At 38.0% G+C, this 25357-nt stretch overlaps 3 protein-coding genes across 9 annotated transcripts in view; 2 read left to right on the forward strand and 1 right to left on the reverse strand.

Moving 5' to 3' along the window:
* Positions 1–4144, forward strand: part of ythdc2 (YTH domain containing 2) — a 49871-nt gene extending 45727 nt beyond the window's left edge. Inside the window, exons 31-32 of one of the 2 annotated variants that reach the window (XM_057819806.1) lie at positions 2924–3106; positions 3204–4144. In XM_057819806.1, the coding sequence (XP_057675789.1) occupies positions 2924–3106; positions 3204–3278 (258 nt within the window). In that variant the 3' untranslated portion in view covers positions 3279–4144. The remainder of the gene's footprint in view (positions 1–2923; positions 3107–3203) is intronic. The other variant, XM_057819805.1, reaches the window with a different exon arrangement.
* Positions 4145–6647: 2503 nt separating this feature from the next.
* The window catches only part of hmgcs1 (3-hydroxy-3-methylglutaryl-CoA synthase 1 (soluble)), a 36262-nt gene continuing 17552 nt past the window's right edge, over positions 6648–25357 (forward strand). The window contains exons 1-6 of one of the 2 annotated variants that reach the window (XM_057818774.1): positions 6648–6814; positions 19456–19904; positions 19987–20112; positions 21988–22152; positions 24820–24988; positions 25054–25224. In XM_057818774.1, the coding sequence (XP_057674757.1) occupies positions 19457–19904; positions 19987–20112; positions 21988–22152; positions 24820–24988; positions 25054–25224 (1079 nt within the window). In that variant the 5' untranslated portion in view covers positions 6648–6814; position 19456. The remainder of the gene's footprint in view (positions 6815–19455; positions 19905–19986; positions 20113–21987; positions 22153–24819; positions 24989–25053; positions 25225–25357) is intronic. The other variant, XM_057818775.1, reaches the window with a different exon arrangement.
* On the reverse strand, positions 12791–16416 carry LOC130905408 (uncharacterized). Of its 5 annotated transcripts, XM_057818777.1 has the most exons (13): positions 16218–16407; positions 15406–15533; positions 15148–15285; positions 14971–15046; positions 14593–14696; positions 14463–14517; positions 14145–14312; positions 13931–14046; positions 13658–13729; positions 13499–13570; positions 13252–13338; positions 13040–13151; positions 12791–12942 (listed from the first exon to the last, which is right to left on the reverse strand). In XM_057818777.1, the coding sequence occupies exons 6-12, from the start codon at positions 14509–14511 to the stop codon at positions 13125–13127; spliced, it is 591 nt and encodes a 196-aa protein (XP_057674760.1). In that variant the 5' UTR covers positions 14512–14517; positions 14593–14696; positions 14971–15046; positions 15148–15285; positions 15406–15533; positions 16218–16407; the 3' UTR covers positions 12791–12942; positions 13040–13124. The 5 variants fall into 5 exon arrangements, with proteins under 5 accessions (XP_057674760.1, XP_057674761.1, XP_057674762.1 ...); XM_057818778.1 differs by lacking the exon at positions 13499–13570 and having other exon boundaries at positions 16218–16416; XM_057818779.1 differs by lacking the exon at positions 13931–14046 and having other exon boundaries at positions 14243–14312; positions 16218–16377.

Below are 25357 nucleotides of genomic sequence, written 5' to 3' on the forward strand. Positions count from 1 at the left end.
AAAAATGACTCAATGAGGCATTTCATTTGTAAAATACATGTTAAAATCTCTGTCATTGGGATTGCTTTTCTCTTTAGCACAGGACTTCGTTTTTCTTCTTTCTTTCAGAAAGAAAGCTGACCCGCTACTTTTTGAGCAGAATTCTAGCTTTGTATAGGCTAATGTTCCTATTGTTGAAAGGTGTGTCATAAACAACTAGCACATTTATATTTTGCATTTTGTTTTCTTATTGTACCGAAAATGAACTGAACTGTGACCTCAAAACCGAGGTACGTACCTGTCAGGGAAGCTCAAGGTTGAACTCCAAGACAAGTGTTACCTCGATAGCTAGATCAGAGAAATAAATACGACCCCAGCCATGGATTGATTTTCTTTATGTACAAGAGCTCTCGGGTACAGACGCGGAGTAACGCACAAAGCGCCTCTCCGCATGTGGACAAAAGAGAAATACAGGGTATGCCTCTATTTATGGGTTGACAAAACGAAACCGAAAACATTTAAAAACATCTCTCATAGGGGAAAACCACCTTAAGCTATAACCTTGAATCACTAGCTGTGGCCAGGATGAAGTTTGATAAGCCACAATTGCCACATTGTATTCATTCAGGGCATATTGGAAAACAACAGGAAAATGACAGTCCATATTTGGGCATACTGTGATACAGTCAAGGCTACACTCAACAGATTAATGTAACAATGATGCTCAATGTTCTCATGCAAGTCATCAAAAGCATACAAAATATCAAGTATAATGGTTGTGTTTTAAGCATGAGTAAAATTCTCTCACAGTACCGAACCGAGATTTTTGTGTACTGTTACACCCATACTCCTTACTTCTTCCAACTTCGATTTCCTGACTATTTCTCTTCATTCATTTCATGCGCTACTGCCCTCCCGTGGCCAGTTTTATTGCCTTAAAATGGATTTTGAGCGTTGTGCTTTGGAGTGACGTTGCATCAGAACCTAGAAATGTCTCTTGTGAAAAAAAAAACGTAAAAGACGCATAAATACGTTTTTGGGACACTGAAACAATTAAAAATAGAACGTATTTCTACGTTTTTGGGAGCAAATGAGTTAATTAATCCATAATTATTGGCACCCCTGAAAAAGATGTTTTTTAGCTTCTAATATTTTTTTTATTCAAATAATATGGGACCTTCATGGAAAAAAAGAGACAAATCCAACCTGTAATACAAGTGCATTCATTCAGTGGGGAAAAAAATCCCACATAAAGAAAAAAGTATTTGACATCAAATAATGTGTGTCACAATTATTAGCACCCCTGGTGTTAATACTTTGTACAACCCCCTTTTGCCAACAAAACAAGGTCTGGGGACTGAGATGGCCATGGGAGGAGCTTGATTTTGTGTCTGGTGAACCATTTCTGTGTAGATTTGGGCCATATAGTTAGGGTCATTGTCTTGCTGATAGACCCAGTGACGACCCATCTTCAGCTTTCGGGCAGAGGGCAACAGATTTTGCACCCTAACAAGGTTCCCAGGGCCTTTGGAAGTGAAACAGCCCCACAGCATCACTGACCCACCCTCATACTTCACAGTGGGTATGAGGTGCTTTTCAGCATGCGCATCTTTCGTGGCACGCCAGACTCACTTAGAGTGTTTGTTGCCAAAAAGCTCAATCTTGGTCTCACACAAAAATACACACGGTCGCAGTTAAAGCCTGGGACCGTGTGCTTTCTCACACAATAACACATCTTTTTCAGGGGTGCCAATTAGAGATGTCGATCGATCGGGTCCGATCACATCATTTTCAAAGTATCGGAATCGGCAAAAAAATATCGGCCATGCCTTTTTTAAATGTTTTTTTTTTTTTTTTTTTAAATTAAATCGTTTTCTAATTGTATTTAACGTTACAGACATAATATGTTTCACTCTTCCAGAGTTTTTAGTTTAGGCTTAAGGTAGGTTTATCAAATTTATCCTAATAACGGCAGTAATTAATTTTTTAAAAAAATGTATCACGTTAAAATATTTAACGTAATTAATGCATGCGCTGCACGACCCACCTACGCATTGTCGCGCTCAATCTGTAATGGCGCCACTTTACCTATAGAGAGAGATAAAAAGCAGCGTAAAATGAGTAGAGTGAATTTTGGCAGCCTTTGGAGCCTTTTTTTAATAGGCTAAAACCTTACAATCCCTCTCCCTACGATTAGAAATATCATGAGAAGTAATGTGGGGAAGCAAGGTAGCAATTGATCTTTATCTTAACACCTTAAGTTATTTCCCAACGCAGAGAAGATATATCAATTGGTAGCACTACGTACAGTCATAGTTCCTCTTCCCATCATGCATTTGGGCACGACTACAGGATCATTTACTGAAAGCTCAACAAATACAATAGATGGCAATATTTAGTCACAATATACAAAGTCACAAGTCTTTCTATCCGTGGATCCCTCTCACAGAAAGAATGTTAATAATGTAAATGCCATCTTTAGGATTTATTGTCATAATAAACAAGTACAGTACTTATGTACTGTATGTTGAATGTATATATTCGTCCGAGTTTTATTCATTTTTTTCTTAATGCATTGCCAAAATGTATATGATCAGGAAAAATTATTGGGAATGATTGGAATTGAATCGGGAGCAAAAAAAAAAGCAATCGGATCGGGAAATATCGGGATCGGCAGATACTCAAACTAAAACGATTGGGATCGGATCGGGAGCAAAAAAACATAATCGGAACAACCCTAGTGCCAATAATTATGGAGGGCACTGTATGTCTGCAGTCACAAAGCTTGTCGGCTTCACAAAAGTAACTGAGGGGAGGCAGAGCTTTTGCGAGAGGTCAATTGGAAGGTGTTCTGTGGGACACATTTTGGTCCTACAACAACATGCAACCAACATTTCAAGCCTTCTTTAAAATTCAAGCAGCAAAATTGTTTTTGGTTTTCCAGGGATACGGCCGTATGTCATCGACAGTCAGTCACAACAGTTGCTACGATTGGGGGTTCGGGCAATTAGGGGGCGTTTTTGGTGTGGAGTGGCTCTGCAAGGAAAGCTTACCTTTCCATTGCACCCATCACATCATTAACCCACTTAACGAAAACAAGAAAGTCCAAATCAGCAGAGACGGACAGGTGAGTTACCTTTAGAAGTAGAAGGTTCATGTTTTATTTCTGCAATTTACTTGAAAACCATTTGCAATACTCTAATGTCTTTTTTTCCCTTTTCCAGGAGTTATATGCCCACACAGGCAGACAGCTGCTTTCTCTTTGGGAAAAAACACCCAAAGTTGTAGCTAATAGCTAAAATGTTTGCACTTCAACGACATAATGGAGAAACCTTTTTCCATTTTTCCTACCAATGTTCACCAAACTACTTATGTTCGGAAAGTCTTCCTGAAATTGCTTTGAATGAATTTAAAGTATTCATGTTTGTCGTTCAAATAGATTCACTCCAATTCAAGACAATGTAAGTATGTAGTTTATTTCAATGTTCACGTCTTCTCAACATTTCCTCTGTTCAAAATGACCGATTACGGGTTCATGTAGTTGAGTAAATAAAATTATTCGAATTTTTTATGTTCACATAATATGAGAAAATTAAATGCTGCTTTTTTATGAACATTTAGTATTTATGCTATGTCTATGAAATTGTTGATGTTACTTATTCTTTGAAGCAAAAATGTTTGTCCATGTAAGTATAAATTTCCAGCCCTCTCATTTAAGATGATTGAGATATCTTTTGCCATTGTAAATGCCAATAAGAAGAGTTCATGTTAAATAATTTACTGTTTTAAAAATAAATAAACTGTTGTTATTGTTCCACTCTTGGTCTGGGCTTTACATTGCTTTACATAGTTAATGATTCTTACGACATTCGAAAAACTTATACTGTTATTTTCGGACAATAAACCGCTACTTTTTCCCTATCTTTTGAACCCTGCAGTTTGTAGTTCAGTGTAATTTTTTTCCCTATGGAATATTTATTTTTGCAGCTGCAAGGCTCAACCCTCCCCCACCGGTTTGTTGCTCCGTGTCAGTCATCTGTGCTACACAATGGCTGGAGGAGGTGAAACTCCTGAACTTCCCCCCCATCGAAGAATACGAAATCGCTGGTATGGGAATACTTCGGCTACAGAAAAGTTACAGACGGCAGCGGCTTAGAGGAAGAGGGCCAACCGACATGTAAAACGTGTTTGCGGAGGGTGACTGCCGAGAAGGCAATACCTCCAATATGATTTTGCATTTATACAAAATTAAAGGTTAGTAAACACTGTTGCTTCCCACCAACTCCAGCATGTTTAGTGTGTCTAGCAGTGGTAAGATGTGTCTTATTCTCTATAGCAACTGTCTGTGTTGAGAAAGAAAGTGTGTGGATAGTGTAAACATAATACGAGTCATACACATTTGCTTTTTATGGAAAATAATTCAGTGATTTTTTTTCTGATGGTAACAATGTTGAGCTGAGCCTGTGGGGTAAGGCTCATCTAAAGAACTTAATTTATTTTAATTTTGTTTAGAATATTTCGGAAAACACGGACAAGGCTGAAAAAGCAGTTTCTGCTCTTACACCCCTCTTTAAAATAAACTGCTGTATTTTAAGCCAAAAGAACTGTTGTGTTTGATAGAACAATATGTCTATATCCTGCCATAGCAGTTTCATGGCGCATTAAACCCCCGAACTATTTCTAATTTGTCCGTTTTACCCTGAAGACCCCCGTTTACAGATACCGTGCAACTGCTTTTGTTTCAACCCAGCCATAAAAAGAAGCTAAGTAATTTATTATTTGAAATGTCTCGTTTTTAGCTGAGAATCATTAATTGATGTCTAATATTTTCTAAAATTATTCACTCGGATATTTTAAACTTTTAAATTACGTCACAATGAAAAAAATAGTATATGTAAATAAGTAAATGGTAAATGGTGTTATAACTGATATCTACCTCATACTACCGCTTAATTGTATTTTTTTTTGTTACTGTCGCATTTTCCCCGATATTTTAGATGATAAATAATCGATCCAAACAAAGAAAAATTGAAAATTAACATTTAAAAGGGTAAATATATGAAAAAGAAAATCTCGACCACTCTTTGATATCTGCGATTTCTGCATCGTGACTCTTGTTATATTACCATGTTTCACCCATAAAATCCCCCAAAAATCGTGATACATGCTACATGGAGTTTTTGGATCGAAACAAGGTAAGTACGTGATAATACCTCGTTAAAGTCATGGCGTCTTTAATTCTACTCTTTCATGTTCTCACCTCCAGATAAGGTTTCGCTGTTTAAAATTTTTTTTTTTTTTTTTGAAAACGCCCTCCTATTCAAAAATTTTCTTCCCCCAGAAAATAGAGATTTTAAGCTTTCCAATAATATATCACACATGCGTATCGGACAATTTTGAAAGTTGGTCAAATTGGAGGTCTCGGAGCGGAACTTCAAGTCACCTGAGTGTTTTACGACATATATATATGAAGGAAAACACTTAGGTGACTTGCGCCCTCCCAGCAAGTTTAATGGCAAGGAGATTGTCTCTGAAGAATGCAGAGGCGTCACGTCCCATTAGGCAAACCAGGCAATTGCTTAGGGCCCCCAGCCAGCAGGGGCCCCCAGAGGGCCAACAGATTTAGCACACGCAGCTTTACTGCACTGTCGCAGCGACAAGTGTAGGGAGTGTTTCAATACCATGGAATCAATTAGCAGATTATCTAACGATTCTGTTATCAATCCCAATCAGCATGTACCATAGATTGTACATGTTTAAGAAAGTCCAATCAGCTATTAATACCACATAATTTTTTAAAGAGCGACTCACCAAGTACTATCCTGAAAGTCCTTGCCGAGTTGCTTTACACTTATTTTCACAGGCCACCTCATTATTCATGTGTTTACTTAAACATAAGGTGATTTTTCCCAAGAAAGTCTATTAATGGGTCTTTCGTATTCCTCGTCGTATAAGAAAAATATAACATATATGCATTTAAAATAATCCTAAACAATTTTATTAGCAAATTTAATAATCATTTCGGTCGGTAGTCCACCAATCAGTGTTTTTTTACGGAATGATTTGAATTTGATGGGTCGTAGGGTCAATCTGACTACTGATTTCACACAAAGGTTTGTGTTTTTAGTCTTTCTTCTATTGCTCCAAGTCAAACTGTCACCCTTACTTGCACACGCTCGAAGGGCCCCATGTTGCCTGGGACCCCCGGGGACCCTTGCTAGCCTCTGGAAGAATGGCTACATTTCTTTTTAGTTGTATTTTTATAGTCTTCAGACTTCACAGGGTCCAAAATTGAACCCCAGCTAATTATTGATGGATTTTTTTTAGTATAAAAGAATTAAACTGTTGATTTAAGTGTCATATTTCTCCTCCTTGAAGTATTAATATACATTTGTACATTGAGAAAGTCGCTTTTAATGGGCTTTAAGAGTCATAGTATTCATTAAAGTTCCTTAGGGCAATTACACACGAACATCGGACTTGAAACATTAGATCTTCTTACCGCGCCAGGAATTACGCTGAGCATCTGATTGGTTGTTCGCTCTCACCAGACATCGTGCACGTCATCCTATTGGACAACTCTTACGGCTCTGACGCATGGTCGCCTATCTCGATTTCTGATTGGCCAGGAAGTGTGCGCGCTTGGTAGCACTGCACATGACAATTGTATCCTGTCATCCGATTGGTCGAACATTCTCTATGTGTAGACATAGGTTACGCTTCCATGTCATCCCCGTACATAAATACGCTTCTGCCCGGGCTGCTCTAACTCTAAAGGTGCTAGTTTTGATACGAGTCCAAACAAAATCCAACTCCTGGCGTTTCACTCAAACAGGTAAGAAACTATCTAACGTGACGAAAAAATTCGATTAGTTGGATTCTTGTTTATGATACTAGGTCTTCGATTGTGTGTCTGCTTTATTTATGTACTTATTTTACACCATGTGACTAGTATTCAATTGGGAAATTATGATGATAAATTGAAATGTAAGTTGTTTTCCAAGATGTCACAAGACCGACGTGAGCTAACTGGACAGCATGTCCGTCAAGCTATTTCGTCCGGTTGGAAAATTTAACCATTTGACGACTTCTTTCGGGAGATTAAAATCATTAAATAGGTGTTTTTCCCAAATTAAAATGACAATTTACTCCATGGTCAAATTTGGCATGTGGTAACTTTAAATGTGCTTTACCGTCACACTACTTTAAAAACGAATTATGATCGAGTTACAGATGTAGGCACTGCCGTGATGACCTAGCTTAACTTTCGGCAAATTCTGTCGGCCTTTCACCTAGTTTTCTGAACATTTTGTGTGTGGTCAGTCAACTAAAGTCTGACGTTGTGTAGCCTTTATCATTCGTTTTCAATAACTGTTGATAAAATTGGATAAGTCACTGACATAGCATTATTATTTATTTACACGACACAGTACATTTGGTTATCCTGTTCAGTTTTTGTTCGGGTACTCGTCAATAATGTTAATTACTTATGTATAGTACGATTTCTTATCGCTTATCCATTTTGTACAAACAATTGATAATAACCTGACTTATAATTATTCAATTGGTTTCAGAAATGATTCATATGAAAGCTAAGACCCTCCCAAATGATGTTGAATTTACAAAAATATATATTTGTTTTACTGAAAAAGATTCATCATAATGAAGACATAAAGGTCCAATTTTGGCAAGACAAAAGTTTTGTCGCCGACAGAAAGTAGTGTGAAAATTGAACAAAAAATGTACTTCAAATTAGTGCTGCAACGATTCATCGATTAACTTGAGTATTTGATTAGGAAAAAAAATATTCGAATTAAATTTTGTTGCTATTTAAAGTGGCGATGTAATGGTTTATTTTGAAAGTGTTTGCATTTAGTTTTATTGATTAGGGCGGATACACTGCCTGGTCTGCCTCTTTTCACATAGCTGAATCCAACTGCTCCCTTTTAAGACCAACATAAGCTAAGTTTTTCTTTGAGCTAATACATAATTTAGTCTATCGGTATATTTAGAAGTTTTTGTGGGTATATGTGTCTGAAACATTTAAGAGCATTGTAAAAAAAAAAAAAAAAAAACTTTAGCATTTGATAGTATTTAATCTAGCGGACTTTTATATTTAAGTTGGCCAATTGTTCTCTTGTTGTACACAGATTCTCGTCAAAAAAAAATAAATAATTTTAACGTTTGAGGCCCACCTCAGGTATTTTAATTTTTCATGTTCCTTATCCGATTACTCGATTATTCAAACTAACTGGTCCATCAATTAATCGACTACTAAAATATTCAATAGCTGCAGCCCTACTTCAAATACAAAAATATGTTATATAACATAAGCGAATTAAATAGTGGTGCTGTGAGATCCAAATTTAATATTTTGTATGATTTTCATGTAGGGATGTAACAAAATATCGAAATGGTGATATATCGTGATACTTCGTATCCCAAAAGGTTATCGATATGCTGCTACCAGGAATCGCGATAGTGTTTTAAAAAGATGTCAATGTCTTAAAAAACAATAAAAAAAAAAAAAAGGAACCAACAAGTTGCTACCAAAATCTTCCACCATAATAGTGCCTCAATTAACTCTAAGGCTCTATTGATGATGCTCGATGCCCAATCCATTTAGATTGTGAACATTCATTCATTCAAAACCAGAGCATTCAGTCAATCTGTCCGATTTTCAGGGCATTTACAGGTCACTTGCTGTTCATTTTAGGGTATTTACAGGTCATTTCCTGTTGAGTTTGAGTCGCTGCCTATAGACCCCAATCACCAACGTCACACAATCACGTGATCGCTGTATTGTGCCACCATATTGTCCGTCATTGTGTGTCGAATTGTCAATGATCGTAGTTTGTAAAGGTGGATTCACTTGCAAATTATGGAAGCCCTGGTGCTTTCAGACGCTTTTAACTCATTGGATGAGTTGCATAAAAGCCGTTATTTGGAAAAGCTTCGGTCGATCCAGTCGCCAGATCCATATTTGATGCCCAAACCACAAAATTTCCAATCATACTCCAGTTTATGTCACGATGAGGAGTCGGGTACCCAAAATCTGCACCGGCCCGAATATAAACCGACATTTGGTCAGCTGAGCGTCACCGTTGTCACGATTTTAAAATGAAATTTGATCGACAACGGGCCGGTGTGTGCCGAAAAATAGCTGCCCCGCGTCAAATGTTCCCCCTTCCGGGAGCGCTTATTTATAACGCTTTATTGACGTGAAAACATCAAATGTTTTCATGGACGCATTGCAGTAATGGATTTACGACTGTAAGATCAGTTTTAAATAATTAAATTACACAAAATATTAGTAATGTTATGTATTTTAGCAACAAATCTTGAACTGGGCCACATAACCATCTTTGAACAGAAATGTATTAGTCTACAGGTTTTCACGAGCATATCCCAATGACAATCACACAGCTATGACATTTATTAGTTCAGGCAGAGTAAAATACATATTCACGGTACAAGAAAGTCGGGGACATTTCACGCAGGGCGGCTTTTTTTCGGCACAACACCTGTTGTTGCGCTCACCTTCTTAGTGCGCGACCGTGGCGACGAGCTTCATAGTCTCCGTCTGATGTCTGCGATCGTGTTGGTATCATATTGATGTTTTCGCCGCTGTTAAACTGCTGTCGACACAAACGCATCATGGACCGAGATAAACAAACCGCGCTGCTTTCGAGATTTGCCCTTTTAACAACGGGCACACAGCAACTACTAAAATGACCGTTTATCTTCTCTGTTACTGCAACCAACCACCACACATCCCTTCACCATTTTGATTAATCAATGTCACGGCTGCCATCCCTCCCACTTCAAATGGACTTGACGTCTACTTGTGATAAACTCATTCCAATTCACAACAGAAGCTTGTTTTTTCTGTTTATTAGTTGTTTGTAGACTATCTTAGAATGATTTCCTTACCAATATATCGATAATCGTTGTATCGCCACATCGTCAGATCATCGTCATTGTGAGCTTTGGTACCAAGAGGTTCCCACTCCTACTTCCATTGGCTTCGGCAAGGATTCGTACAATTTATTGATCAAGTCATCAGGAACATCAAAGAAAGCAGCTTTGCATGCCTCCCAGAGTTCATCAGCATTCTTGGGTTTCGTCTTCCATGCTTCCTCTTTCATCCTACCCCAGACATGCTCAATGATGTTCATGTCTGGTGACTGGGCTGGCCAGTCCTGGAGGATCTTGATCTTGTTGGCCCTGAGGAACTTTGAGGTAGAGATTGAAGTATGCGATGGAGCACCATCCTGCTGCAGAATTTGTACCTTTTTTATGTTTAGGAATAGAGGTGTGCAAAATTTCCGATTCTTAGATTATTCGCGATTCGGCCGTGGAAGATTCGAGAACGATTCACAAACATCCAAATTCCGATTATTGAAATATGCGAAGTAAAGCGGAAGTACACAACACTCAGCGCGCCGCGCGGTCTTCGGGACGGAACGGAGCGAGAGTAGCTAAACATCATGCTTCCCATTACCCGGCCCCTCGGGTAATGCCAATTCTCAACTCACGGCTCTAGCTCAAATCATGCAACGAGATAAAAAAACACAACAACATACCTGACTGCTGCCGAAAAGCTGTACATCCATATAATGTTATGGTGGATATCATTTATATAGGACTAGATGCATTATTCATTTGGTAGTGTTAGCAGCACATCTACAAAAAGCTAGATGCGGGGGTTATAAACGGCCGCCATCTTAAAGCAGTACACTTCCCTCCAAGGCTGTTGTAGCGAACCTTCCAAGCAAACCTAATTAACTTTTTATCTAAAATACTCCTAAATCGGTAAAATATTGAATTGAATCTATCTTTACAATAGTTTTAAAACTTTCACATGTCGAAAGTAGACAAAAGGGAAATTATGGAATAACGGGAGCAATTTTAACAAATTTAATGGTTGATTCACAACATTAAATTAATTGAATGTAGTTTAAAACTGCTGATACAGAATGGGGACTGGAGTTTTTTATTTAATGTTATTTTTGTATATTTGTTTACTGCTATATGTCAACTTGATACTGAAATAGTGTGGTTTAGCCTGAGAGTATTTTTGAACAATTTTGGAACTAATGTACAAAACATTTTTTTAAAAAAAGAGAAAAAAAAAGGAGGGGGGGGTGCCTCAATAATCGTTTTATAATCGAATTGGAGCCTCTGAATCGTAATCGAATCATTAGGTGCCCAAAGATTCCCAGCTCTAGTTAGGAATGTAAGACGCAGCTAATATCTATGGGGTCAGATTAGTCTCATAAGTACTCGTACATACATTGTGGGATTCGTAAACACATAGCACGCGAAACACACACACATTGTGGGATTCGTACACACATAGCATGCGAACCACACGCAATTGTGGGATTCGTACACACATAGCACGCGAACCACACACATTGTGGGATTCGTAAACACATAGCACGCGAAACACACACACATCGTGGGATTCGTAAACACATAGCACGCGAAACACAAACACATTCACCAAATGTGTGTGTGAATTGTTTTACGCGCATTTGCAACGTGCTTCCAATTACAAATTCCCACTTACGAATACAAATTCCCACTTACGAATGTGTGGATCGTTTTGATACCCGTCATGCGCAACTGAGAAGAACACATGCATTTTTTTAACTGGAGCCCGTCTTCAGCCAATCAGACGTCTTCTTCTTAAACAGCCAATCACAAGGGCTGGGCTGTTTCGTTACGTCACTGCTGTGCGCCTTCAAGTCCGGTGTACTGAGTGACAAGTGACAAATGGGGAGCTTTTGTAAAAGTAGGAGCCCCGTTTTTGACAGCTCAACTCGACCGCGGGGACTATCGATGCAAGGTGTCCCGTCGAACAAATGTAGCGTACGTGTAGCATACGTTTAACGGTTTTGCCTTTCTCTGTCATTGACAGCTGAAGACGTCCCATCCATTTTGAGTGGGAGGACCTCCCATGCACTTCAAATGTATTGGATGTCAACTGGTGAAAAACTCATTGAACCGCTCAGCAGAGGGATGATGAGAGCAAGATTAGATGTCTAATACTGTACTATATGTGGCACATTTTTAACAGGCTTTTTTTCCGCTAAATAAGTCTTTTTAAGATTACTTTCTCCATTTCAAGCCTATTTGAAAGTCATACTTGGGAAAATTCAGACTTCTTAATGTATGATTGTGATGTCTATGCTTAAACCAATTTAAGACCATTTTAAAAGGAAAAAAATAGACATTATAAGCCTGTTAAAAATGCTACCTACAGTGACAGTATTTAAAGGATGGTAGTCTATTACGGATATAAAAAAATATATTTTTTGAAAGACTTGGAGCAACAGAGCTTTCTTGCCAAATGAATCACATTTGATACACTTAGGATTTAGAACTCTTTCCTCAAAAAAAAAAAAAAAAAAAAAAAAAATGGATGCAAGTCAACTCATGCATCTGCATGTTCCATGAGAAAAACAGGATTTAACAAGGAAAATAGATATTAGAGCGCTTATTACACATTTTTCTTTACAAATTTGGAAAAAAAAAAGGTTTAAGACCTTATTTTTCACATTTTGTGATTCTCTGACAATTGCTCCATATTGCAGGCATTAAGGGGTTAAGACCTGCCACATGAATTTTACTACCTTTTTAAACACTTTTTTTTATTGCGACAAACCTAATAAGTGATCAATGATGGCAAGAGAGGATAAAGCGCAGCAGCAAATCCTCAGATCTGTTCTTTGGATGCCTTTGAAAGTAAATAGTGACATTGAGAGCAATCAGGAGTTCAATTATGTGAGGTGAGGAGACCAAGTAAGTTTTGAGACATTTTTTTAATTTAAATAGACATCTCAGACTCCCAGCCTGTAGGAGGGCACAGGCTAGATCTCCTCGAGCCTTCAGAACTTCGGGAAGGTGGGTCTGGTTGTGCCTGAGATCTCCATTGGCCATATACTCTTCCGCAAACTGAAATGGCATTTTAGGCATTCTGTTACATATCAGTGCTAAACAACAACAGCAGCAAAGTTTTACTGCAGAGACTCCGAAATCTTAAAATCATTACCTTTAATGTGAAAACCCCACAGCTACTGTTGTTCTGCTGCTTGTTATGGGCCACAGTTTTGGTAGTCCAAGTTTCTATTTGGAACTCACGGCCCGCCAACCTCAAGAAGTTCCTAATTATTGTTTTATAAGCAAAACAATGAAGATGAACATTGAACTATTAACTTCCATATTAACATAATACTAGGAATTTAAACTTTCTGAAGCGGTTACCTCCAATTCCGCAAGATTTTGCTCATATTTGTCCTCGTTACTCAAGGGATCGTTGATCACCAGTGTTCTCTTAGAAATGTGGACAATCTATAAAAGGTTAGTTCCTTTGTGTAATTCTGCACAATGACAGATTTATGTAGTTAACTTAATGAAATTTAACTTCTGTATGGCATCAGCTAAATTAATAGCTATATATAATACATTCCAGAATCGGTAGGTCTTAAGAAAATATAAGAAACCCACTAACCACTAAAATCCAATGAGCGCATACAGGACAGGACAGGACAAATACACTTTTTTTTTCAACAGGGAATTTCCTCTGAAGAACATACAATACCAAATTATTGTTATTTTGGGTTACTGGCGTTAAAATAATATAGCTAAATATTGGCATGAAATGGATTACCTTTCTAACAGGCTGAAATTTTCCCAAAAGCAGACTCCCAGCTACCACAGCAGAGAGTTGGTGAATGGGCTCCTGTTAAAAAAAGGGGTAACAACATTACAACTATACTCCGGCAAAAAATAAATGCATTGAGAAAAACTATATCCAGCACTTGGCTGCTGCCTTTCAATGAGGATATGCATGTATGCATCAAATACTTGCATAGCAAAATAAAAAAATTGGCAAAAGGCAAGAATCTTTGTTATTTGCTAAACACTTATTGCTCCCACTGACTTCATCAGACAGCCAGCCGTTGCCTTTTAGCGTATGAAAAGATGTGTCATATAATTTATACGGTCCAACGACAGCCTCCACCTTGCCTTGATCCTCTGCAGCCCACAGTAATTTAACTGAAAACACAACATTGTTAAATCAAAAAAGTTATTAATTACGGCACTTGACCAGATGACCATCCGGTCAAAATTATCTACTGAATAGGCCAAACCACCAAACAAATCCTGTCGGTCGTTCACCAATTTTGTAAGAGCTGTACGAAGTAGAAGGGTACAATTAGATATACATTTTAGAACACCAACAACAACTTGCCGTTTTATGTTTGCTATTTGTCCTCTCATCCAGCCCATTCGTCTTAGGATGATATGCAGCTGTAACACTCCTTTCAATGCACAGGAGGCACAAAGGTTATCGTTGAGCTGAAAAATTGATACATTGTAAATAAATCCAATTAAAAAAATAAAAAATAAAAAAGGGGGAAAACAACAATGCCAAAATCCCACTGTGAAAATAATTTAATGCATTCAGATACCTAATTGACAAATTCTCTTCCTTGGTCGGACAGGATTCTTTGGGGGCATCTGTGTCTATAAACAATTGAGCAGATACGTTATGCCACTTCTGATGCTGTTTTGTTTTTTAAAGGAAAGGCCTCAACACACTTGGAAAAATAATCGGTGGCAGTAAGAATGTACTGAAAGCCATCCTTGGTTTTTGGGAGAGGCCCAGTCAGGTCTATCCCAACCAACTCCCAAACAGCAGACACCTGTGAAAGGCAAATCCAATATTGAACATATCTCTTACAGCTATTCCTACAAAATCTGAAGAGCACCATGTTTTATCTTTGAAGTTTTTAACTTAATCTGGGTAGATGGCTCCCACCTTGATATGAAGGGAACACATAAAAACCTAATTTTCACGCATGTCCAAATATTAAATACATGCGTGACATTAGACAAAGCTGTTTCCAATTTTTCACGCATGTAATAAAAACCAGAAATACATTTCTTTGATTACACACGGTCAGTATGAAAATATACCTTAATGCTTTGTAATGGCTGTGTCACACACAGCCAAAGAGTTACCAGTCCTCTGACATCCGTCGCATTCAGAGACCTTAAAACAAATCGTCATGAGAAACGGGTCAGGTTAATAAGATCTGAAATAGCTCACCAAAATTAGTTAGTGACAAAATGCAGAAATAAACCATCACATACCCACCAGTCAATGTCCACCGTCATGCCATCCCAATAATTTCTGGAGTACATTGAGGATCTGGTTTTAACAGTGCCTGTGTGTGCACCAATTGAAGCCGAGTGTACTTCATTAAACAGTGATCGTGCTTCTGTTTGGGACTGGATCACATATAAACACAAATACACACAAATAACAATTATATAGCTGTATACACACACACACACACATATATATATATTATAAATAACAGCAACATCACAAATACTTTGCCTACTCACCCTTCAGTTTGAGCTTCTGCATATATCTTCTTAAAGCACATTTCTGAGATTCACTATAAATTAGGGAATTCACCCCTAGACATAAAATTGAAAATCTCCTGGAACCTCTTCTCCATGTTGTACACCAACTGTAAAGCACATGCACAGAAAGACAAATTTGAAAAATGACTTCCAAATACTTTATACATACACTCCCGAAAACAATGATTAGCAGTTAAGCTTTTTTGAAAAATTTTAATATATATAGGACTTAGCCTTCTCCTTCTCAAAATATAATGGCTTAATTGGGTCACTAGCCATATGGTTAATTTCTGTATGATTTCAAGCACGAAACTCCATTAAAACCCAGGTGACCCAAATGTTTAATGCTTATATCATACAATGCTAACTTCCGTACGCTGTTAACCGGCTATAATGTAAAAAAATCTCTCTTGAACAATAACCGAATCGCCATTAAAACTTTGGCGACCAACATGTTTACTGCTTAGACGTTAACTTCATTACGCTTTTGTCTTGCAATATCATCAATATTCCAATTCAGTCTTTCGTGTATATGTATTTGCTTACAGAGGTTAGCGGACAAAACGCACTATACAATGAATATACTTTAGAAATATTACTCCCTTCCAACGACAACAATAGAAGCAAGGAAGCTAGTGTTTACTCCTTATCATGAGACGTTAACTTCGTTACGCTTTCGTCTTGCAATATCAACAATATTCCAATTAAGTATTTCGTGTATATGTAATTGCTTACATAGGTTAGTGGTCAAAAGGCACTATAAAAAGAAAATACTTTAGAAATTTACTTACCCGCACGACAACCGCATGAACTGCGTTGTAGTCTAAAAGGAATCTCCAGCCGGACTTGAAGGCGCACAGCAGTGACGTAACGAAACAGCCCAGCCCTTGTGATTGGCTGTTTAAGAAGAAGACGTCTGATTGGCTGAAGACGGGCTCCAGTTAAAAAAATGCATGTGTTCTTCTCAGTTGCGCATGACGGGTATCAAAACGATCCACACATTCGTAAGTGGGAATTTGTATTCGTAAGTGGTAATTTGTAATTGGAAGCACGTTACAAATGCGCGTAAAACAATTCACACACACATTTGGTGAATGTGTTTGTGTTTCGCGTGCTATGTGTTTACGAATCCCACAATGTGTGTGTGTTTCGCGTGCTATGTGTTTACGAATCCCACAATGTGTGTGGTTCGCGTGCTATGTGTGTACGAATCCCACGATGTGTGTGTGTTTCGCGTGCTATGTGTTTACGAATCCCACAATGTGTGTACGAATCCCACAATGTGTGTGTGTTTCGCATGCTATGTGTTTATGAATCCCACAATGTGTGTACGAGTACTTATGAGACTAATCTGACCCCATAAATATCTGTTGATCTCTCGCACACCCCCATACTGGATGTAACCCCAGACCATGATTTTGCCACCACCAAACTTCACTGTTTTCTGAGTGAATCTCTGATCCATGCGGGGTCCAGTAGGTCTTCTGCAATATTTACGGCGACTGTGGTGTAATTCAATGTAAGATTCATCTGAAAAATCCACCTTTTGCCACTTTGCCAGCATCCATCCTTTTGATAGGCTGTGGGCCTTGGCAAATACCACACGTTTTTTTTTTAAGTCTGCACCCTGAGAGATAAATAGCCTGAAATATCAACAAATCTTAGCTGCCTCTTACATTCCTAACTAGGCCTGAACGATATTGGAAAAAACTATTGTTGCGATTTTTTTGAGGTGTGCAATATATTGCGATATTATATTGCGATAGTAATAAAATTTAAAAAAAAAAAAAAAAATATATATATATATATATATATATATATATTTTTTTTTTTTTTTTTTTAAGAAATGTTCACTAGATGACTTGAATAGCTGTTTGGAAATACTTTGCATGACACACCGTGACCACAGTGTATTCATATAATACCGTTTCATTAGTGAATGATTAAGATTGCTGTATGAAGGGATCCAGGAAGCCATGTCTGCTCAAAATAGATAATTTATTGAACACAATATTTGACACTTCAACAGCAGCAAATATATTACATGACAAATAAAAGAGCAGGTGCATTCGTCCCCCAAGTTTTTGACAAAATATAACAATAAATAAAAACTTCTGTAAAATAACAACAAAGTTGTAAACATATTTGAACAAAAATATTAAATATGACAAATAAGAGTTGTTCACAAACTATAACAATAAATAAAAACCTTAGTAAAACAACAATAAAGTTGTCAACATATTTGAACTTAAATATTAAATCTATCAAATAAAAGTGCAAGTGCATTAATCCCCTGAGTTGTTTGCACAAAATATAACAATATAAAACTGTAAAACTGCAACAAAGTTTTTAAAATATTTAAACAAAAATATTAAGTATCAAAACTTTATGTGCAGCTGTACTATAGTTATTTGAAAAATATGATTTACAATTAATTTAAATATAAAAGAAACAAACTCAATTGAACTTGTAAATAATTGAACTGAATAACTGCAAATAACTGATGAATAACAGAACCATTTTAACTCCCAAATTTCCTGCCTTCCTGATAGCTGTCACATGAATAAAAAGAAAAGACATTCCTGCAGCTGTGTTATGTATTTGTCTGCATATCGTCCACCTTCCTTGCTCAGCAATTCTCAACTGGTTCTCATAGGTTTTTGGCCAAGACTACTAGTTTATCCACCATTGCAGGCTTGAGACAAGAACGTTGGCACGTAACAATGTTCCCACCTGGACTAAAAAGCCTCTGATGGGAGGCTCGTAGCAGGAATGCATAGATACCTGCGTTTTAAATGGTCCCACATGTTCGACGAATTACTTCTTGTTGAGGCAACCACGGCGAGGCACTCTCAACAGGGCTGTTTTTTGTTCCTTATATTCTTGTCGATAGCCAAAATACTTCCAAAACTCCTTTTGGAGACAGTCTTCCCTATTCAACGTGTTGCTTGCTTTCACTTTGAAAACGGCCCCTCCTCCCTCCGCTCTGCTGTTCGGCCCCTCCTCCCTCCACTCCGCTGTAGCAGGGGAGGGGGAGGAGCCGATGACTGCGAGCTGAAGGGAATGACAGGCTGTGCGCTCTCCTTCCCGCTCCTTCCTCAAAACAAACGTTAGTGGATTAAAAAAAGTGAAATGAAAAAACTATCGCACGTCCTTGCGATGGGACTATTGCGCATGCGCACATCGCGATGGCGATGTTTAAACGATATATCGTTCAGGCCTATTCCTAACCATAAAAAGGTACAAATTCTGCAGCAGGATGGTGCTCCATCGCATGCTTAATCTCTACGTCGAAGTTCCTCAAGGCAAAGAAGATCAAGATCCTCCAGGACTGGCCGGCCCAGTCACCTGACATGAACATCATTGAGCATGTCTGAGGTAGGATGAAAGAGGAAGCATGGAAGACGAAACCCAAGAATGTTGATGAACTCTGGGAGGCAGGCAAGACTGCTTTCTTTGATGTTCCTGCTGACTTCATCAACAAATTGTATGAATCCTTGCCGATGCCAATGGAAGTAATACAAAATATTGAATTTTAGCTCTCACAGCACCACTACTTAATTCGCTTATGTTATGTAACATATTTTTGTATTTGAAGTACATTTTTTGTTCAATTTTTACACTACTTTCTGTAGACGACAAAACTTTTGTCTTGCCAAAATTTGACCTTTATGTCTTCATTAAATGATAAATCTTTTTTCAGTGAATCAAATATGATTTTGTACATTCAACATAATATTAGGAAGGTCTTATCTTTCATATGAGCCATTTCTGAAACCAATTGAATAATTAAAAGTCAGGTTATTAGCAATTGTTTCTACAAAATGAATACGCGACAAGACTTTTGTCAGGGACTGTATAGTACGAATTCTATATCTTAGCTTGTCTCGTAACCTTAGGACAACTCGTACGAACACATGGTCTTAACTATTGCAAATATTTAAAGATATGATAAGTAAGAACCATATTATTTTCATTATACTGCACAAAGCCATGAGTGTTGATATAAAACATTCTCAACCTCTACAGAATGCCTGGTTCTGCCTCTACCAACTGCCTGGGGCCATGGCCCAAAGATGTGGGTATCATTGCCATGGAACTGTACTTTCCATCCCAGTATGTGGACCAAGCTGAACTAGAACAGTTTGATGGAGTTGCAGCTGGCAAATACACAATAGGCTTGGGTCAAGCCTGCATGGGGTTCTGCTCAGACTGTGAGGATATCAACTCCCTTTGCCTGACAGTGGTCCAACGGCTGATGGAGAAGAACGGCCTCTCCTATGATTCGATAGGGCGTTTGGAAGTTGGCACTGAGAGCATTATTGATAAGTCCAAGTCTGTGAAAACGGTCCTCATGCAACTCTTTGAGGACTCTGGCAATACCGACGTAGAGGGCATCGACACTACGAACGCCTGTTATGGTGGCACGGCGGCACTCTTCAATGCTGTGAACTGGGTTGAGTCCAGCTCATGGGATGGTAGGTGAATACAGTGCTTCTGTTATGTTGGGATTTAAAAGAAAATTTATTTTACTTGTTTGTTCTTGTCCTTCGTCTTTAGGGCGCTATGCTTTGGTTGTAGCTGGAGACATTGCTGTTTACGCCTCAGGAAGTGCCAGACCTACGGGCGGTGCTGGTGCCGTGGCAATGCTCATTGGGCCCAACGCTCCTTTGGCCTTTGAACGAGGTCAGAAAAATTGTGAATTCATTTATTTTCATGACCATGAATTAAAGTAGCAAAGGGCAACATTTCAGATGTTGGCGATCACTACTGGTGCTCGATAAATATTGGTCCGATAATAGGACTTATGACGTCATCCCGATAAATCCAATAATATTTATAATAGGACCAATAAGATGTACTGTTCTGGCTTTACAGTTTCTAGTATGGGAAATCAGTTGACCATTTGCGGGCCATTGCTCCCACCTGCTGGTCAGAATAATTCACTGTATCTATTTTTTGTTACAGTAGTTTGGTTCAATCACTTACACATTGCAGTGTCTAGCGGTAGCATTGACAGTCGTGAATGCTTTCTGTTACGTTTCCACCTCGGATATTAATGTCAGTATTAGAGATGCCGATCAATCGGGTCTGATCACGTCATTTTCAAAGTATCTGAATCGGGAAAAAAATATCGGCCATGCCTTTTTTAATAGATGTATATTTTTTAATTAAATCGTTTTCTAATTGTATTTAACGTAACAGACATAATATGTTACACTCACCCAGAGTCTTTAGTTTAGGTTTAAGGTAGGGTTATCAAATTTATCCCAATAACGGCAGTAATTAATTTTTAAAAAATGTATCACGTTAAAATATTTAACACAATTAATGCATGCGCTGCACGACCCACTCACGCATTGTCGCGCTCAATCTGTAATGGCGCCGTTTCACCCATATAGAGAGATAAAAGGCAGCGTAAAATGAGTTGAGTGAAATTTGGCAGCCTTTGGAGCCTTTTTTTAGTTGGCTAAAGCCTTACAAGCAATGTGGGGAAGCAAGGTAGCAATTGATCTTTTTCTTAACACCTTATGTTATTTCCCAACGCAGAGAAGATATATCAATAGGTAGCACTACGCACAGTCATGGTTCCACTTCCCATCATGCATTTGGGCATGGCCTTCAGTATCATTTACTGAAAGCTCAACAAATACACTAGATGGCAATATTTAGTCACAATATACAAAGTCACAAGTCTTTCTATCCGTGGATCCCTCTCACAGAAAGAATGTTAATAATGTCCGATCACGTCATTTTCAAAGTATCGGAATCGGGGGGAAAAAATATCGGCCATGCCTTTTTTTAATATATATATATATATATATTATATTATATATATATATATATTTTTAAATTAGATTGTTTTCTAATTGTATTTAACGTTACAAACATAATATGTTACACTCATCCAGAGTCTTAAGTTTAGGCTTAATGTAGGGCTATCAAATTTATCCCGATAACGGCAGTAATTAATTTTTTAAAAAAGCTCAACAAATACACTAGATGGCAATATTTAGTCACAATATACAAAGTCACAAGTCTTTCTATCCGTGGATCCCGCTCACAGAAAAAATGTTAATAATGTAAATGCCATCTTGAGGATTTATTGTCATAATAAACAAATACAGTACTTATGTACTGTATGTTGAATGTATATATTCGTCCGAGTTTTATTCATTTTTTTCTTAATGCATTGCCAAAATGTATATGATCGGGAAAAATTATCGGGAATAATTGGAATTGAATCGGGAGCAAAAAAAAAAAAGCAATCGGATCAGGAAATATCAGGATCGGCAGATACTCAAACTAAAACGATCGGGATCGGATAGGGAGCAAAAAAACATGATCGGAACAACCCTAATTACAATGCCACTTTAACTAAACGAATACTCGAAGCAGCAAGATTTAATTCGAATATTTTTTTTCTAATCGAATACTTGAGTTAATCGATTCATCGTTGCAGCACTACATGAATGTTTTAAGTTGGAGAAGGTTAAACTGTTGCGCCTAGAAATGAACATTTCAGGCTATGCTAATGAGGAAGTGCCTTGTCTTTCACAGGCCTGCGTGGAACCCACATGCAGCATGCGTATGACTTCTACAAACCTAACCTCATGTCAGAGTATCCAGTGGTGGATGGCAAGCTGTCTATTGAGTGCTACCTGAGTGCCTTGGACCGCTGCTACTCTGTGTACCGGAATAAGATACATGCTCAGTGGCAAAGAGGTTGGTTCAAGTTAATTATTTTTTTCACACTTGATGAGGTTTTCCCCTTATTTTCTGACTTGATCATACTCAACTGTTATTGTAGTGGAAGTTTAAGTGCAACACCTCTGTTTGTTGCTCTGTATACTTGTTGGCTCGGCTAATGACTAGCTAATTGATTGAGAGGGCTTAGGACATTACTCGTTGTCGGATTTACATAGCTTGCTGTGCTAAGTTTACCCAAGTTCAGTGATCATAATGAAATGATCCTTTAATCCGATGAGAAAGAAAGTGAGAAAGTCGAATTCGAGAGTCAAGTCATACATTGGAATATTACGAGATTAAAATGGTAATATTATGTGAAGAAAGTACTGTATTGGCACAAATATAAGACGGTGTTTTTTGCATTGAAAAAAGAGGGGGTCGTTTTATATTCGCGGTCTATACATTATACCCATTCACGATGCTAGATGGCGCCAGATATCATTGAAGCGATTTCTGTCATGACAGATCTCAGCTACTCTCAAGTTTAACCAGTTTGCATTATTTTATTGCAATGTTTTTCCTTATTCAGATTTGTTTCAAGACTACTGTTACAGTTAGACTTCACTTTGATGTAGGGCTGCAGCTATCGAATATTTTAGTAGTCGATTAATCAATGGACTAGTTAGTTTGAATAATCGAGTAATCGGATAAGGAACAAGAAAAATTAAAAATACATGACCTGAGCTTCAAACGGTATAATTTTTTTTTTTTTTTTAATGAGGATCTATGTACAACAAAAGAACAATTGGCTAACTTACATAGAAAAAGTCCGCTAGCTTAAGTGCTATTCAATGCTTTTTTTTTTTTTTTTTTACAATACCCTTAACAAGTGGTTCAGACAAATATTCCCACTAAAACGGCTAAATATACCTATAAACTAAATTATGAATGCATTAAAAAACATTAGCTCAGACAAAAACTTAGCTTACGTTGGTCTTAACAGGGAGCAGTTGGATTCAACCATGTGAAAAGAGACATACCACAGGGAAGTATACCAACCCTAATCAATAAAACTAAATGCTTTCAAAATAAACCATTACAATGCCACTGTAATTAAACGAATACTCGAAGCAACAAAATTTAATTCGAATATTTTTTTCTAATCGAATACTCGAGTTAATCGATAATCGTTGCTTTCCATGCTTTTTCTTTCAAATATATTGTTATAATCATTTGTTTCGGCTGCACTATAATTATTTTCTGTATAAAAATTAATTTGGTGTTCAAAAAGTCTTTTTTTTTTTCAAACTTGAGTCTTGAAAAAGAAGGGGTCGTCTTATAATCAGCGCCGTCTTATATTGGGTGAATACGGTATATAAAACTTTTTTGTAAACAAAAAGAATTCAAGTATGAACATTTAGCACAGCTTGTATGACTTGGACAATGTACATTATAAAAATCCATACCACGACTGTGCAAACATTTCAATTAATACAAATGACTTACAGCTTGAACAGTACACTTCAAACAGACAACTTATTGTTAATGGCTGCTGTGACATAATTACTTAACACAAGTGTTTAGTGTTGAAACAACTGAAACTGAAATAAGTGTCCAACCAAATCATTTTTGAACAAGAATAAAGTACTGTAGTAGAAAATGCTTGGCTGAATTAAATACTTCTGTTTATCTACCTTAGCTGTGACTCTTGGTGGACATGTAGAAATGACAAACTCCTCATGATCACTTCTGGCAATTAATTTATATGTCTCAGACGTCTCCACACACACACATTCATTCCAAAGCGGCTTCCTTGCAGAAACTGTTTAACAAGTTAAACAAAGATTGACAGCTGCTGCACTGTGATGTCCGCTTCTTTGGCAAGATCAAAGATACCAGCATCGTTAACTTTAATAAGCAAGTGCTGCAGTGACTGAGAGGTTCAAAGAGCTGGGAGAGGGAGGGTGTGAGGCTCTGCGCAGAGCAGAAAGCAGGGCGTATGTGGATTAAAAAAAATAAAAAATATCGCACGTCCTTGCGATGGGACTATTGCGCACGCACACATTGCGATGGCGATTTTTAAATGATATATCTTTCAGGCTTAATCCTAATTGCTAGATACAGTCGTGCCCAATCCACTCACTAAGTTCAGCCGTTTCGACAAGGTTAGAGCCGCTATCCGACTCATCACGTTCATTTTTAGCGTTAACCGCTAGCGTTAGTCTGTTGCTTGGCTACCAGTAGAAAGCACTGAAAGCACCCTCTCCTGAAATTGTGAGAACCAGGGAGGACAGCGGGTGAAAGCCCGTCTGTATGCCACCAAGAGTCTACTTAATGTTGGGTGAAAGTTTGGTGAAGCTCCCTTAAGCCACACTCCATCACGTTTGCTTGTTAGCCGCCAGGATTAGCCTACCGGGCTTCTTTTTGTTTGACTTCCTGGTAACCACGTGGCTTCATACGTAAGCACACTGACTGCTTTCTTAAAGGGGAATAAACATAGCCGAACAACACAAGGTCAAAGCGGGATGAAAAGACTATATTTTCTTGTTTTATTAAATTACCGAATTCACCGACACGGTCAAAATTACGTCTGTCATCGTGAAGATTTTCGGTAACGGTAAATTTTCAGTATACCCCCTGGCTCTACGTCAACCAAAGAATTGAGAAAAGTTATTTATAAAGCCTTTCCTTTCTCTGTTACAGAAGATTCAGAGAAGCGCTTTTCTTTGGAGGACTTTGGCTTTCTCGTCTTCCACTCGCCATATTGCAAGCTGGTGCAAAAGTCTCTAGCCAGATTGATGCTGAATGACTTCCTGAACCACCCCTGCCCAAACACTGAAACGGGGCCCTTTAGTGGCCTCGAAGCTTTCAGGTAAACAGACTGCACAAACAGACTGACAGCATAGAACCTCTTACAACGTTTACATCTTCCGGCAGAGACGTCAAGCCAGAGGAAACCTACTTTGACCGAGATGTTGAGAAGGCCTTCATGAAAGCCAGTGCCGACTTGTTTGAGAGAAAAACCAAGCTGTCCTTGCTCATATCCAACCAGAATGGCAACATGTATACACCCTCTGTCTACGGCTGCTTGGCATCTGTCATTGCGCAGTATGTATTAGATAACCTTACTAGGGCTGCAGCTATCGAATATTTTAGTAATCGAGTATTCTACTAAAAATTTCCATCGAGTAATTGGATAAAATATTTTTTTCGGTAAAGAGCAATTATAAATATACATGAG

The sequence above is a fragment of the Corythoichthys intestinalis genome, chromosome 17, assembly GCF_030265065.1.
Source record: "Corythoichthys intestinalis isolate RoL2023-P3 chromosome 17, ASM3026506v1, whole genome shotgun sequence".
NCBI lineage: Eukaryota > Metazoa > Chordata > Actinopteri > Syngnathiformes > Syngnathidae > Corythoichthys > Corythoichthys intestinalis.